This window comes from Nematolebias whitei, chromosome 11, assembly GCF_014905685.2.
Source record: "Nematolebias whitei isolate Nwh7 chromosome 11, NemWhi1, whole genome shotgun sequence".
NCBI lineage: Eukaryota > Metazoa > Chordata > Actinopteri > Cyprinodontiformes > Rivulidae > Nematolebias > Nematolebias whitei.
The window spans coordinates 35,448,170-35,462,148 of NC_056508.1; the positions used below are offsets into that span (position 1 = coordinate 35,448,170).

Here is a 13,979-nt window from a genome sequence, read left to right on the forward strand (position 1 = left end):
AATGCATGGCAAAAACTTTTTTTTTCTTATATCCAACATATGTGAATAAATCTAAGACTTTTCAAAATAGTTGTGTAGAAACATTAGGTTCTGTGTTTCAAGAAAACCTAAAATCACATCTCAGATTGTGCAGATTATAGTAGCATTGTATGTACACTACCAAAACAAGAGGAACTACAACTAGCTGATTGCCAGAAAAATATATGAGCAGAACCTAAAATAAATATAATTTACCACCAAGAACAACTCTCTCGGCTCAAAGGTTAAAATAATAATTTTAAAAGGCTAAATATTCTGTTTTACATAAAGTTAAAAAAGCTAAACTTGTGCAATCAGGCTATTGGTGAAAATTTAGAAAGCTGCCAGTGGTAAAGACCTACCGGTAATCTAACATACGTACTCTGTTACATAAGTGAGTTTGTTTGTTTAGGTTATTAATTATTTTTACTTTTCAGAATATCTTCCAGAACTGGTTTCATATTCACCATCGTCCCAGTCAAAGAAAAAAAAAAAAAAGATTGGTTGTTGGGATGTCATCATATTGTTCTATATGTTGACTTTTTTTTAAAGATGACTGATGGCAAAGCTTTAAAGGAGACAACAAAGTACGTCAGCACAGGAAGAACAAAAGGAAACGTTCACTGTTTGTTTTTATCTCTGCTGAAATGTAATTAAAAATAATGCACAGATGAGATTTTACAGATGAGCGTTTCATTTATTGTGGCTTTGCTTTCAGTGTATCTATTTTAAAAGCTAGGCCTTGTCCACACAGGAGCACGTTTATTTCCCCCAAAACAATCTTCTGTTGTTTTCTTAGAGGGTTTTTTTTCATGAACAAAGCACCGTTTCTAAAAATGTCTTCATCCACTCCTCTATAGAAAACAACTCAAAATGCTGCAGTAGAAATGCCAGGCCTGTATGTGGTGCTGTAACGCTGCCACACCAAAAACAGGAAACAAGGCGTGGAGCGTGCACATTAAGCTCACACAAGGCGCGTCATCCTGTACAGTCTATGAACTGTAAACACAACAAGAAGAGTGGCGAACACAAGAACAATAATCAAGTAGTTTTTTTCGACTGAAGGGGAACTTTGTCCCACATTAAACTACAAAACCACATGGTTATTTTTCAACCTAAAAATTGAAAGTGTACTTCAGACATTCATATATCGTATTTTTCGGACTATAAGGTGCACTTAAAATCCTTTTAATTTTCTCAAAAATCATCAGTGAGCCTTTATAATCCGGTGCACCTTATGTATTAATTCTGGTTGTGCTTAATGACCTCGAACCAATTTTATGTGGTTATTGTGAATGAGTTGAATAAAGTTTGACTTATCTGTTTTGTCTTGCTTAATGTGCCTTTATAATCTGGTGCGCCTTATAGTCCAAAAAATATGGGTTCTTAAATTGCTGCTCTATGTTCAAATATGCATTTTTGCTTCAACACGCATAGTTTCAGTTAATTTGAGGTTTTAAAACGTGTCGTGTTACTATGAGACTGACAGTGTGACAGCCTGCGAGTCGAGAAGCCTCATGTTCCTATTGCGTAACTCCAAACACCCAAAAACAGGCATTTTGGCTTCCGTCCTGAACAACAGAAGGTATTGTATCTATCTTTATTAACATAGATAAGCTGTCTGCATAAAAGGCTGTCAATTCACTATTTTATTCCCTTTTGTAATACAGTATTGGAAAACAAACATGTTTTGGAGCTCCTAAAATGCCAATTCTGTGTGGATACATTTCTGAAAAATGAAGAAAAGAATTCTCGTGTGGACGGGGCCTAAAGATTTGAGAGAAACAAACTAGCACTGAGAAATATGAAACCATGCGTAACTTGTTCAATGCTGACAGACTTTAGTTTTTTAATAGCATCATGTTTTTTACAAAGTAAAACTCTGCATAAACAATTCCAGACATGCCACGAGAAAAAAAATATCAATTTCAAGCCAGAAAAAGAAAGTAGTGATATTATTTTATCAGCTCCTGCTGCTGTGTTCACTGCTCGAATGTAGACATGTGGCTCTATCAGTTGTTGTTGTTCATAATCCACCAAGAAGCTGTAATAAGAAACAACGTGTTAATGCTTTATGGTCTCTGCATGAGCCAAACAAGTCATTGTCCTACAATGATGTTAATACAGCGATACTGCAGCATATCACAGGAAAAATATTGGTTATTACGAGATTATAAGGAACCAGAAGTGTTTGGAGCTACAGTAAATTGTGCATTTTGTTTATCACGGTCTATTGTATTCAAAAGGAAGGGTGAGAAGGAGTTCCTCTGGTCATTTATGTTGAGTTTTATTTAGCGCTGCTTATAGTTTTACAAAAAAGATAAAATATTGAACAACTAGTTCCCTGGTAAAAGTGTTTTTTATTCTATGAAAAGTCAAAATTAAGGCTAACTTTTTTGATATGTTGCTAAACAAACCATTGGCAGGACTTTTTTCATTAACGTATTTAGAGTTAATGCAGTGGTTCCCAACACCGATCCCTGAGGAACACCATCCTGCATGTTTTAGTTGTTTCTCTGCTCCAACACACCTGATTCAGTGATTCAATTACTTCCTCAAGTTCTGCTGAAGCCTATTAATCATGTATTCATTCAAATAAGGTGTGTTAGAGCAGAGAAGCAACTAAACCACGCAGGATGGTGTTCCTCAGGGACAAGGGTTGGGAACCACTGGATTCTAAAGGATACCCTTGTTTATACTGAGCTGTTTAGATTGCTGCTGTTCAAAGTTGTGTTGTCAAATGGTAACAAAACTTCAAACAAATACAAAAAATCATTTTGTACAGATACAGGAGAAAATTGGAAAAATAATTGTCTTCTGGAATTTCAGTTCCGTTGGATACGTCAGGATTTTTCTTCCATGTCAAAATGTACTTTTCTTTTTGCTTTCCTTGAAACGTAACCATCCCTTGTCACTTTTCTTGTGACTTCAAAATGTTCAAGATGTCCAAAATTAGGCAGCATCCTCTGATTTGCTTCAATTTTACAAAAAGGCTAAAGCCGTCTCAACCTAACACTATACCTCAAACTTTCTTGCCTTTGCGATACTGAGGTTGCAGTGGAAAATCAGACATTAAAGGGATAGCCTGGTCATTTTTGAAGTAATGTTCTGTTTAGTTATTAATAGTTAGTACCTTTATCAGTCTTGGCTAGCCAAACGAGAGGCTGTTCGTTGTTTCTCATAAAACTTTTTTAAGAACATATAAGTGTGGAAAAAAAACCCCATTCTATTAGCTAATAATAAACTCTGCACTTTTGCATGAGCCTTGTTTAGTTTGTACGATAATATTGATAACTATTTAACAAAACATGACTTCAAAGATCACCAGACTGTTCTTATAAGCCAGAGGGGGATCTTTCAAGAAAATGTGTATAAAAATAAACCTCGTTAAAATGTTTTATTTCATCAGCATTTATCTACGATATCATTATTTTTACAAACTAGTGAATGAAATCTGTCTCTTTGGATGGTGATCATAAAACTTTTTTAACTCCTTCGGTTGTGGGAATGGATGTAAAAACTGGATTTCAGAGAATTTGGTCTGAAATTGTTAGTTAGGAATCACACTGATTGACATTAAAAGTGAATCTAATGTTTTTTAAAGAAATACACCAGGAACTTAAAATGACAAGGAGAGGGAGGATAAAATGTTTATCAACTGTCTCAGAATAATCCAACATATTAGAAATATTAATGTTATTTTTTTACGTGTAACTAAGTATTGAATTTTCAGCTTGTGTTGTTGGTTATCTACCTGGGAGAAGCATTGTGGAAACAATTTCTGGTTCTTCCAGCGAGTCACTAACGCAGCGCTGGAAAGTCTTGCTGATGGACGACTGCAGATAGCTGAGAAAAATCAGAGAAAAAATGTTTCAATGCACTTCAAAGGGACTTTGTAAGTAGCTCTGTGTCCTGGCTGTTGGCTCAGCTGTGCAAATCTCCATGAATGTTTTCTACGCTGATAAGGAGCATGCCAGAGCGTACCTCATCCAGGAGAGTCGGTCCTGCCAAAACTCATACATGATGAAGCATGATCTGTCTGGCAGGTTCTGGACTGAGACACTGCGAACAATGAAAACAGGCAGAGAAATCAAGAAAATGAGGGCAGTGGGAGTGATCGGTGGCATGTCTGGGGAAACTGAAGCAATTGGAAACAGATGAATGAAATTACAGAGGTCCTGATGCAAAACAACAACAACAACAACGACAGGAAGGAGAACGTACTGAAGGTTGTTCAGCTGGCTGGCGGTGGCATCAGTGTAGATTTTGAGGGCTTGTTGAAACTGCTCCACATCTCTCTCCTTCACTGACATTTGCCTCTGAACCAGAAGGATGTTCTGAAGACAAAAACGGTAAAATAAACAAAACACTAAAGCTGCAAAAAAAAAAAAAAAAGAAGCTAAATTTCAGTTTATATTTTTACCGTCACATAAAGGTCACTTGTAAATATGATCTGGACCTTTTGTCAATAATTAATATTTAATTGTTTGTCAAAGTTGTTCCTATTCCTCCAAATATAACAGTTATAAAACTGTTTGTTTATATTTGCATGATGGTTTTAGATCATAACTTTTGAAGCTGTAATCTACCGGTCTTTTTTTTTTTTTTTGATGTGGGTTAAATCGTCTAATGTGATTTACCACAACCATTTCTAGAACACATGATCAAAGAAGCAGTTCTTGATGAGGCGAAAAATTATTTTCCCCTCAAAAATCTGTACAAACACATTTTCTTTTAATGTGTTAGAAAGGTTGCTTGATTTAAAACCACCTCTAAAGCCTTTAATTTATTTTTTCCACCAAAGAGAACCACATATTCGTTTCTCTACCGAACCATAAACATGACAATTAAAACCTTTTATTCTTTGGCTGTGCGCGTTTTAGCAATGGCTGGTGAAGTTTCTAGTTGTCCTTTGTGTTAAACTGAAATCCCACTTCCTGAACCTCCGTCAGTCTTGATCAGAATCCTGAGAGGCTTTTGCTGCTTTGCTGAGCTGGATGTTTGGGAATCGTTATGGCGGCTTTGAAGACATCATTCAATTCACTATAGGAACTTGTTTCTTTTCTTTATGTGCAACTCGTTTTAAATCTTCAAAAACACAATACAAATGATTTGAACCACTTTAAAATGAATTGTTTTCACATATTTAAAACATACCACGCAACCTTCTGCACGTGAGACTCACCGACTTGTACGTTCCTGCCAGCGTGTCTTCTTTAAGAGGTTCAAGATGTGGACTCTGAAAAGAGAGCATCAATTTTTCATTTAGATCTCTGTCTCAAAACATAAACGTCATCATTTTCAAAAGAAGCTACTTTCTTTGCAATGTGACTAAGATCTCTTATTCACATACACACTGAATATTTTTGGAACAATAGATGTTTTTTAAATCGTTTTTTACGTGTTGTTTGAGGTGTTGGGTCTGATGATACAGACTACAGTCACAGGATGATACTTTTCATGTGGCATTCAGTGTCTGTTTATCACAGTTTGAGTCTGCATTTTGAACTAATCATTATTTCTTGAAGCACAGATGTTCTTGCCAGAAGGAAAACTTTTTATATGCAAACTCATACGGTTTAATTAACTCCCCCTTTTTTTAATGTTTGTAACACAGCTGCAAGCAAAACAAGTTGCAAGTTTTTATTTTTGATCAGGATCCCACACATTAAGAAACATTTTGTCTAAAAATGATGCAGAAAAACTGGTTCATGCATTTGCCACATCTATACTGGGCTGTTGCGATGGTTTATTATCTGGGTGTCCATATACTTCTTTAAAAAGTCTTCAGTTGATCCAAAATGCTGCTGCCAGAGTCTTAACTGGAGTTAGTGGGGAGAGATCATATCTCTCCAGTTTTAGCTTCTCTCCATTGGCACCCTGTCAAGTCCAGAATTCAAAATCTTACTTCTAAACTACAAAGCCCTCAACAACCTAGCTCCATCTTGTATTTGAGATCTTATTGTTCCATATTTTCCTAACAGAGCACTTGTGCATCTGTTCTTCTCAAACCCAGCCGGTCAAAGCAGATGGCCGCTTGTCCTGAGCCTGGTTCTGCTAAAGGTTTCTTCCTCATGAGGGAGTTTTTCCTTTCCTCTGTCGCCTTCATGCTTGCTCAAGATGAGAGTTCTGTGATGGAGTTAAATTCAAAGCAGTCTGCTCCTCAGATAAAAAGTGTTAACTTATATATATATATATATATGAATGTTTCTGTTCAGAGCCCTGAGATTACTTCTGTTGTGACTTGGTGCTCTGTAAATAAACTGAACTGAAATTGAATTGAAACATTTTATTTTCCCTCAGAGATCCAGAGGAAACAAATCATTCAGCTGAAAACAAAGGTCTTCCTGAAAAACTGACTTCAGCATTTTAACATCGCACCAGTAATGTGGCTCATTCGACTGGTACAAGTGGGATTCACTTTTAACGCTTAAAGTCTCCTTTTTTATAATTTCAGTAACGCAGGATAAATCTAATTTTTGTCTTTTTGGACCACCTTTACTGGGTACTTTAATTTAAAGGCTGGAGGGAAAGTGCCAACAAGGATTTACAAACCTCACACTCCATTTTGTCTTCGAATTGCTCCAGCTGGTTGATCTGAGAGCCCCAGTGGTTGTCTGGCTCCACGCTGACCCCTGACCCCCCGAAACAGAAACACAGCACTGACTACGTCAGTGGCAGTGAAGACATTCAGTACTAACTGCACACTAAAACAATCTTTTCATTTTTTTTATATTTTGTCAAAATGTGTTTGTTTTTGTACCTGTGGTGAGCATGCCAGAGTACGGGTCTGTAGGGGAGAGACACATGTTCTTCTGGATGCGTCTGCCGGGCCTTTTGGTCGCTCTTTGGATCGGCAGGTCCTCGGGCTTCTTTAGAATCCTCCTCCCTGCGCTGCCGTGGTCGTGAACAGCCTCCATGGCACAATCTAGAGAGGACTGGAGGGACTGAAGCTGGGTGGAGGTCTCCCTCAGCAGGAACCGCGTCACAAACTGACCCAGCACCGACGAGCCCTGATACTCCTGGAGGGAGGGAGGGTAAATATAAGGTGGAGGAAAAAGTAGGGACGTTGATTTTTTTTTTTTTCTCGTACGTTCAGAAGACAAGTTGAACAAGAGGATGCAACTAAATAAATTGGCGTATTTGAGCCTACTCAACTGCTTCTTTACTAAAACGAAGCACATAAAGAAAAGGGAAGACTACAAGGAGTGAAACACGTCAAAGGTTTGAGTCTGTTGTGGGAATGTTTGAAGCCAGAGGCTTTGATTGAACCAAACAAATGATGAAACATGAGCTTCCAGACAGAAATATGTTACTATTGTTGGAAAAATTAAACTGAATCAGAGATTTTCAGCAAAAAATGAAAAATACTGATGCACTGGTAGTTTATTTGCTGTTAGCTGCCTTATTCATTTAACTTCCTGCAGCACATCTTTCTTTGAAATCCACCCAAAAACAAAATTTTTAACCCATTTGAGGCAAGTTGCTGATGGGAAACATAGTGCAGTTTAGTTCACAACACTATAATTAGAGTAATTAAAACAAATTGCTCTATAATACATATGGCAGGACATTCTGGTAACAACAATGAAAGGTACAGCCTTATATTTGATTTAAAAAATAACAAAAAATAAAGTAAGTTAAGATTTCTGTTATTGTTACTGTGAAAGAAATTCATTAAGTTACAATTCAATTGCCAACAAGTTGGCCAATTTATTATATTTACTCTAATAAACAGGTTAAAATGGTCTATTATTGTATATTATTAATTGTCTATGCTACTAGATTGACGGTAAAAATTTTTTTTACTTAGATACTTTTAAATTGATTTTGGTTTCCCAAACCTAGAAATGACTCACATAGGCCTCCACTGTCCAGTGGTTAAACGTTTCGAAACGAGGTATAAACCAGGAAAAAAAGGCCCTCGTCATAAAAACTTGTTTTATTTTGTCCTATTTTGTTTTAAATAAAAGTCAGCACTTTATTACAGATATTAATTTCATATTATTCCATATGTTACTTTTTAACATCTAGCATTTACCTGTATTAATGTGTTATTGCTGTTTTAACTTTATTTTAAGTTTATCTTGCAGCTTTGGACAAAAAAAAAACAATTTAGCGAGATAAAGGGAAGGATTTTTCAAAATCATTATTATTGAAATGTTGCTGACGATATATGTTAAAAAGCTTGGCACCTTTACGTTGTCCTGCAGTGAGTTATGAACTGAAATTTAATGAAAACATTTGAGACAACTGAAATGTTCCTCTGCAGGGCTTAAATATGATAATATCTGCAAAACAAGCTTGTGTCTGATTTATAATGTAGTTTTAATGTGATGAAACCAAACAAGGTTGTCTAGCAATGTTCTCAAAATACTAAAAACCAACCAAGAAAACAGAAACTGACTTGAATATTTAAATATACTGATAAGATAAACAGGTCACTGCATACATTAGAATGAAATACTGAATCAAAAGCATGTAATATAAAACCAATCTATCAGGGGATGTTCAATATTTCCTGTACTGTGCTTGTGCTCATCATTCTTACATGCACCCTGTGGTGCAATAAGCAGAACTGCACAGGAACAATACAGAAACATTTAAAATATGACCACAAATCTTGTTTATGCAACAAAGTTCAGTTTTATTTGCCTCCGTTTCTCTTCCATTTCTTATTCAGGCAGAAAATAAAGTGAATGTGTCGTTTCATCTCACAGCAACACGCCAGTGCAGAAAATATATTCAAATCAATGATCTGTTGGTCGCATCATTGCACTTTTTATATTCCCGGGCATCATAAATCAATTTGGGTTGCCGTATATATGCCTGAAGATACGTATATGGCATCGTCTCAGCAGTTCTATAGATTCGGCTCATGGAGCAGTTTCTTTACTAACTCTGAAACCTAAAGGGCTAAAAAAAAACATCTTCTCTACTTCAGGGCAAATAAAGCTTTCTCACCAAGTAACAGCAACATGAAAAATGCATGAGCTGTAAGAAAGCATGTTTAGTAGAGAAAAGGGCGAAGAGAGAAAAGGATCAGCCTGAGAGACAAAGTTGGAGAAGGTTGATGCAGGCAGAGAAAACAGAAAAAACAAACCCCAGAGTGAAGAATGGAATTGGCTTAAAAAGGAATAAATGATCAATATGGGGCTGAGCTGCATTCATTTGGAGTTCAGATCAGCTGCATAGCTCAGGGGTTTATTAACATTAAGAACTTGGGTTTTCTATTAATACAGGGAAAATAAGTAGTGGAAAAGTACCTCATTACAACACAACAACATCTGTCTGTTCACAGTCCACATCTGGCTCTCGAACTTGTGACAAATCATAAAATATTCACCAGCTGGCTTAACTTGTTAAAGAATGGTTATTACTTTATGATTCAATCTTTGCTAACTTTGCTGCTAAGCTTCTCTGCCTGATCCACACCAGGATGATCAACCTTACAGCCGTGCTTCTCTTGGGCAGAAACATAAATCCCTCATAAAATCTCATCGAGCAGTTCGTGCTCAGCTCTAATGAACTGGGCCTTAGAAGGATTGCATGAAGATCTAATTAGCATGTTGCACAATCCACGGCTGTCGATTTCTAGGAAGAACAGAGTCTCGTTATCTTACAAAAAATAAATAGATCAAACTGTGGGAAAAGTTACTTTTTTTTTAGTACGGATGTGCAAACTTTTTCCTATCATGTTTAGAAAAAGAGCAATAACCAAACAAAGTCATAAAATCTGAAATATTCAGAAAAATGTCAGCTGATGATGCAGTCAATGCAATTTTTTATTTAAGATGGCGGAAACATTGCTCATGAAACTGATTTACATTTGAAAGCCAAAAAAATGCAGCATTACATGGTGGCAAACAACATTTATATTCTGAGAAGATGCTCATACGTTTTGCACATTTATTCTGTTAATCTCACATGACATTTAGCGCTGCAGGGCTGCAGCAGCAAACATCTGTGTGGGTTTATCTGTGTCTTTGTGTTAGCGCCTGATGAGCAAGTTGTACTGCACCCGTTACCAGGAGTCAAATGGCTCAAGCTCGAGCCTCCCACAGCATCTGAGGTTTAAAGGTAACGGATCAGGATATTTGATTACAGTTATATTTGTTCTCCGCAAATGTGAGGAGTTTCTGTTTATCTTTGCTGTAGAGGATCGCTGCTGGTTATTTATCTGCTTCTGGGGAGGTCGTGATGTCAGTCTGTGCCAGACAAATGTTTTTTTTAATGCAGCATCCCTCCAAATATACTGAACTGTTTAAATGTAATTCATTCATTGATCATGGAAGTGAATTCTTGCTCAGTGCTTGAATGTTTCCTTACCTCAGACGTCATGATCACCGTATAGAACGAATCACAGCTTTTATTTAAGTGCTCAAGGAATCCAACAATTGTGTTGTTTATTTACCATATTTTTTCGGACTATAAGGCGCACCGGATTATAAGGCTCACTGTCAATTTTTGAGAAAATTTAAGGATTTTAAGTGTGCCTCATAGTCCGAAAAATACAATATAATGTTTTTAGTAAAACTTATTATAAATTTGGTATCATTAATTTACCTTATTTCCTCACCAATACCTGCATTTTATACAATCAAGCAAAATAGGCAAGTAATCTTTGTAATTATGAGCTAGACAAGCTAAGAGAGGTTAAAATAAGGTCATGTAAGCAACGTTAAAATGAATTAAAATGAGCTAATGGAAGAGTGCTTTCTTGGCAGCTCAAAGGCACCCAGGGAACAGATGGGGGATTAAAGGTCTTGCTCAAGAGCCCACAAATGGGCAAATGATGCAGGTTAAAAACTTACCAAACCAACTCAAATCAGGAGCAGAAAGTAAGAACAAATGCATTTACAAGTCCTTTTGTTTCATTTTTGGGCCGAATTGATCTAAAACCAGATACGAGCAGACTGAACCCGCTGTGCAGTGGGTGGGTGTGAAATCCAAAGGTTTCCTGCTGAACTAATGCAGAGTTTTTACAAAAGAACCACGCAGTCAAACTGCAAATGTTCACATTATTATACAGTTCTGTTTTTATTCGTGAGAAGAGACACTAATCATAAAACTAACATAATAACTTAGCTATGTTTTCTGTTTAGCTCTTAATATTTATTTCCTGTTCCTATTTTTGTCGTTTCTTTTAGGTTCATTTGAAACATGAACTTAAAGGTGCAACTAAATAAACTTCATTAAACAAGGTAAACAAAAAATGTTGTCGAGGCAGCAAAGAACTACGCTACCTAAAAATATGAAAACGAAAAAATGGAGAAGAAAAAACACAAGGACCACTGTGACTTTATGAAAGACTAATGATAAACTGAAAAAGGAACTGAGGAGCGAGCATAGAAGGAGCTAAACCTAAACAGCAAACACCTCAGGTGATTAGACAGGTGAGAGTGGCAGACTGGAAAAAATGACTGAAGGTTAATTAAAGAGGAAATTATTGGGGAATTTTGGAGAAGGCTTTATGGATGTTTTTAACTATGGCTGAGAATGTTAACTGCCCATGAACCATGTGTTTGAGTTATAGCAGAGAGTTCTTTTCTCTCTCAGAGGGAGCTGAATGAGGAGCTGATTTGATCCTGCATGTGCAGCTGGCAGTCCAGTGACACCAGTCTGTCTGTGAGCTGGGAGAGCTGATAAACATATAAAAACAAGCCTCGCACACCGCCCGCGGCAGATTCTCGTGTTTGGTGTATACTTCTGTACATCTGTGTAACCTGTTGTGAAAATCTGTGTGTCGTTTTGTTTTCTTTGTGTGTGTTTGTCCTAAAAAGCAAAAACTTAATAAAAAATACTTTATTAAAAAAAAAACTGTTGTGAAAATCTGTCCTTGCAAGTAAAACCGGTAAAAAAAAACACTTCTTCTTTCATCAAGAGAGGCTTCTTTGAATAAGTAAGGTAAAAATGATATTTTTATCCAACAAAAATGACTCAAGAAGCACTAGGAATCAGAACAAGGCCTAAACTAGATTACTAAAATAAAACGACAGAGTACAAAACACTGATGGATGACAATCTGAACTGAGAGGAAAACACAAGTAACAGAACTCAAATAAATAATAGAACTAAATAAATACCAGAAAAAAACAACTACGACAAATTTACCTTGACGTTGATTTATTGGAAAGATGCTGCTTTGAGTAAATCAACAGAGATTCCTTCATGCTATGAAATTTTATTACAAGTTCTTGTCAGGCTCTGGAAAATTGTGCATTTCACACATTTTATCCCTGAATGTTGCAGCTCTATTGAGGATAAATTGCTTTCTCTCCTTTTTGCAGCCTGCTGGTAATGAACACACTGAACAAGTTTTTCACATCAAAAGTGCTGCTAAAATCTATTCATGGCTTTTTATTATAATAAAGATTTTTGAGTGCATGGTTGAAGAAGAAGGGCATAGCTAACAATAGGCCAAGGCAGTCATGCTCTGCAGTTTTTTTAATTTTTTTACCCCCACAACAGGAAACTGATTTGTAATGCTAAGAGCATGCCTGAACAAGAGAAGGACACTGCTGCTGTTAAAAGTCTTCAGATTTTTACCAAGTGCTGAAAGTCATCATCCATCACTTACCTCCTTAGTTTTATCCATGGCCTTTAAAATGGACACATTCAGCTTTTCCAGTGCAGACAGAACATTAACATATTCTCCCAGATGTGGAGAGAAGTACTCTGATGGAGAAAAACATCCATTTAGTCTGATGAGCACTGACTGGCGTTAAACACAAACAAATCTCCATGTGGTGGCCAGTATCATAAATACAATATATATACATTTTTTTTAAACATATTCATTTCTTAGCAATGAGGGTACAATAAAACAAGATGCATCCTTACCTGAGAGCTCATTTATGTCCAAGTTGCTGCGGAGGGATCAAAATGAGACAAAATGAGGGACAATGTTCAAACAGATGTCATTAAAAAGTTTTAAAACTCAGAAGCCCTATAAGAAAAGTCACTTTTAGCTCTGCAGACATATTCAGACTGTGGAGTAAAGATGTGAAGCTGTGAATTTATGTGACAAAGACGCTGCGTGAGAAATGGACCTTTATTCTTGTGAAAATGACTAAAGCTGTTCTAATCTGATCCTGCATCAGTTGGAGCTGCAGATGGGATGACACGATGACATCTTAGGTTAACCTTCTGACCTGTTAAATTCAGAAACATCCCTTTATAATACAATTTTTTTAATATATTTTCCTCTTTATTTTAGGAATTCATCGAGTTTTCTGAACATTTACAAGAAGGCTACAGTAAAACCGAACCTGATTGTTACTTATCCAACATCGTTGCTCAAACAAATTGTCTGTAATAAAAACCAAAGTTAAATCCACCAAATTACCAATAATACTGATTTTAAATGTTTACAGATTTTATTGTAAAGCTGTACTAATAAGCTCATATTTTAGAGCCCTAGGCAACAAAAGTGAATAATTTTTAATTAACATGAGCTCATTCAATGCAGAATGTGCTCCAGGAATGTATTACAATATTTTTATGTTTCTTTGGCAAAATAAAATGATGCAATTTTTGAGCCAAAGGCTGTAAGTTTCCCCTGATATCCTCTCTGCCAATTCTTCTTCAGCTGTCCATCTGTTTTAGAGATGGTGCTGTAAAGTACTGAACTGCACCCAGACTCACTCGCTTCTTCCCATTATTCATTTGCCATCTCTGTGAAAAACATCAGACTTTGCAACTCCTCAAAGTTCTTCGTATGGAGCCAATAAAGAAACACGTTAAATGAGACAGGCTACTGTTTCAGAGCTGAGAATATGCTGCTCATCAGTTTAACAAACATGCTGGAAGGCAGAGGGAAATAAAAGTTACTCTCACTTTTGAACAGTATGTATATAAGGTGTATAAGTATATACATTTTATATATATATATATATATATATATATATATATATAGATAGATAGATAGATAGATAGATAGATAGATAGATAGATAGATA

At 36.3% G+C, this 13,979-nt stretch overlaps 1 protein-coding gene across 1 annotated transcript in view; it reads right to left on the reverse strand.

The window, feature by feature from the left end:
- Positions 1–1,846: 1,846 nt before the first annotated feature.
- Positions 1,847–13,979, reverse strand: part of LOC119417058 (N-terminal EF-hand calcium-binding protein 1) — a 23,059-nt gene continuing 10,926 nt past the window's right edge. Inside the window, exons 4-12 of the mRNA XM_037684263.1 lie at positions 12,862–12,887; positions 12,599–12,696; positions 6,782–7,040; positions 6,574–6,653; positions 5,204–5,257; positions 4,243–4,355; positions 4,003–4,080; positions 3,773–3,864; positions 1,847–2,062 (exon numbers count right to left, since the gene is read on the reverse strand). Of these exons, the coding sequence (XP_037540191.1) occupies positions 2,031–2,062; positions 3,773–3,864; positions 4,003–4,080; positions 4,243–4,355; positions 5,204–5,257; positions 6,574–6,653; positions 6,782–7,040; positions 12,599–12,696; positions 12,862–12,887 (832 nt within the window). The 3' untranslated portion in view covers positions 1,847–2,030. The remainder of the gene's footprint in view (positions 2,063–3,772; positions 3,865–4,002; positions 4,081–4,242; positions 4,356–5,203; positions 5,258–6,573; positions 6,654–6,781; positions 7,041–12,598; positions 12,697–12,861; positions 12,888–13,979) is intronic.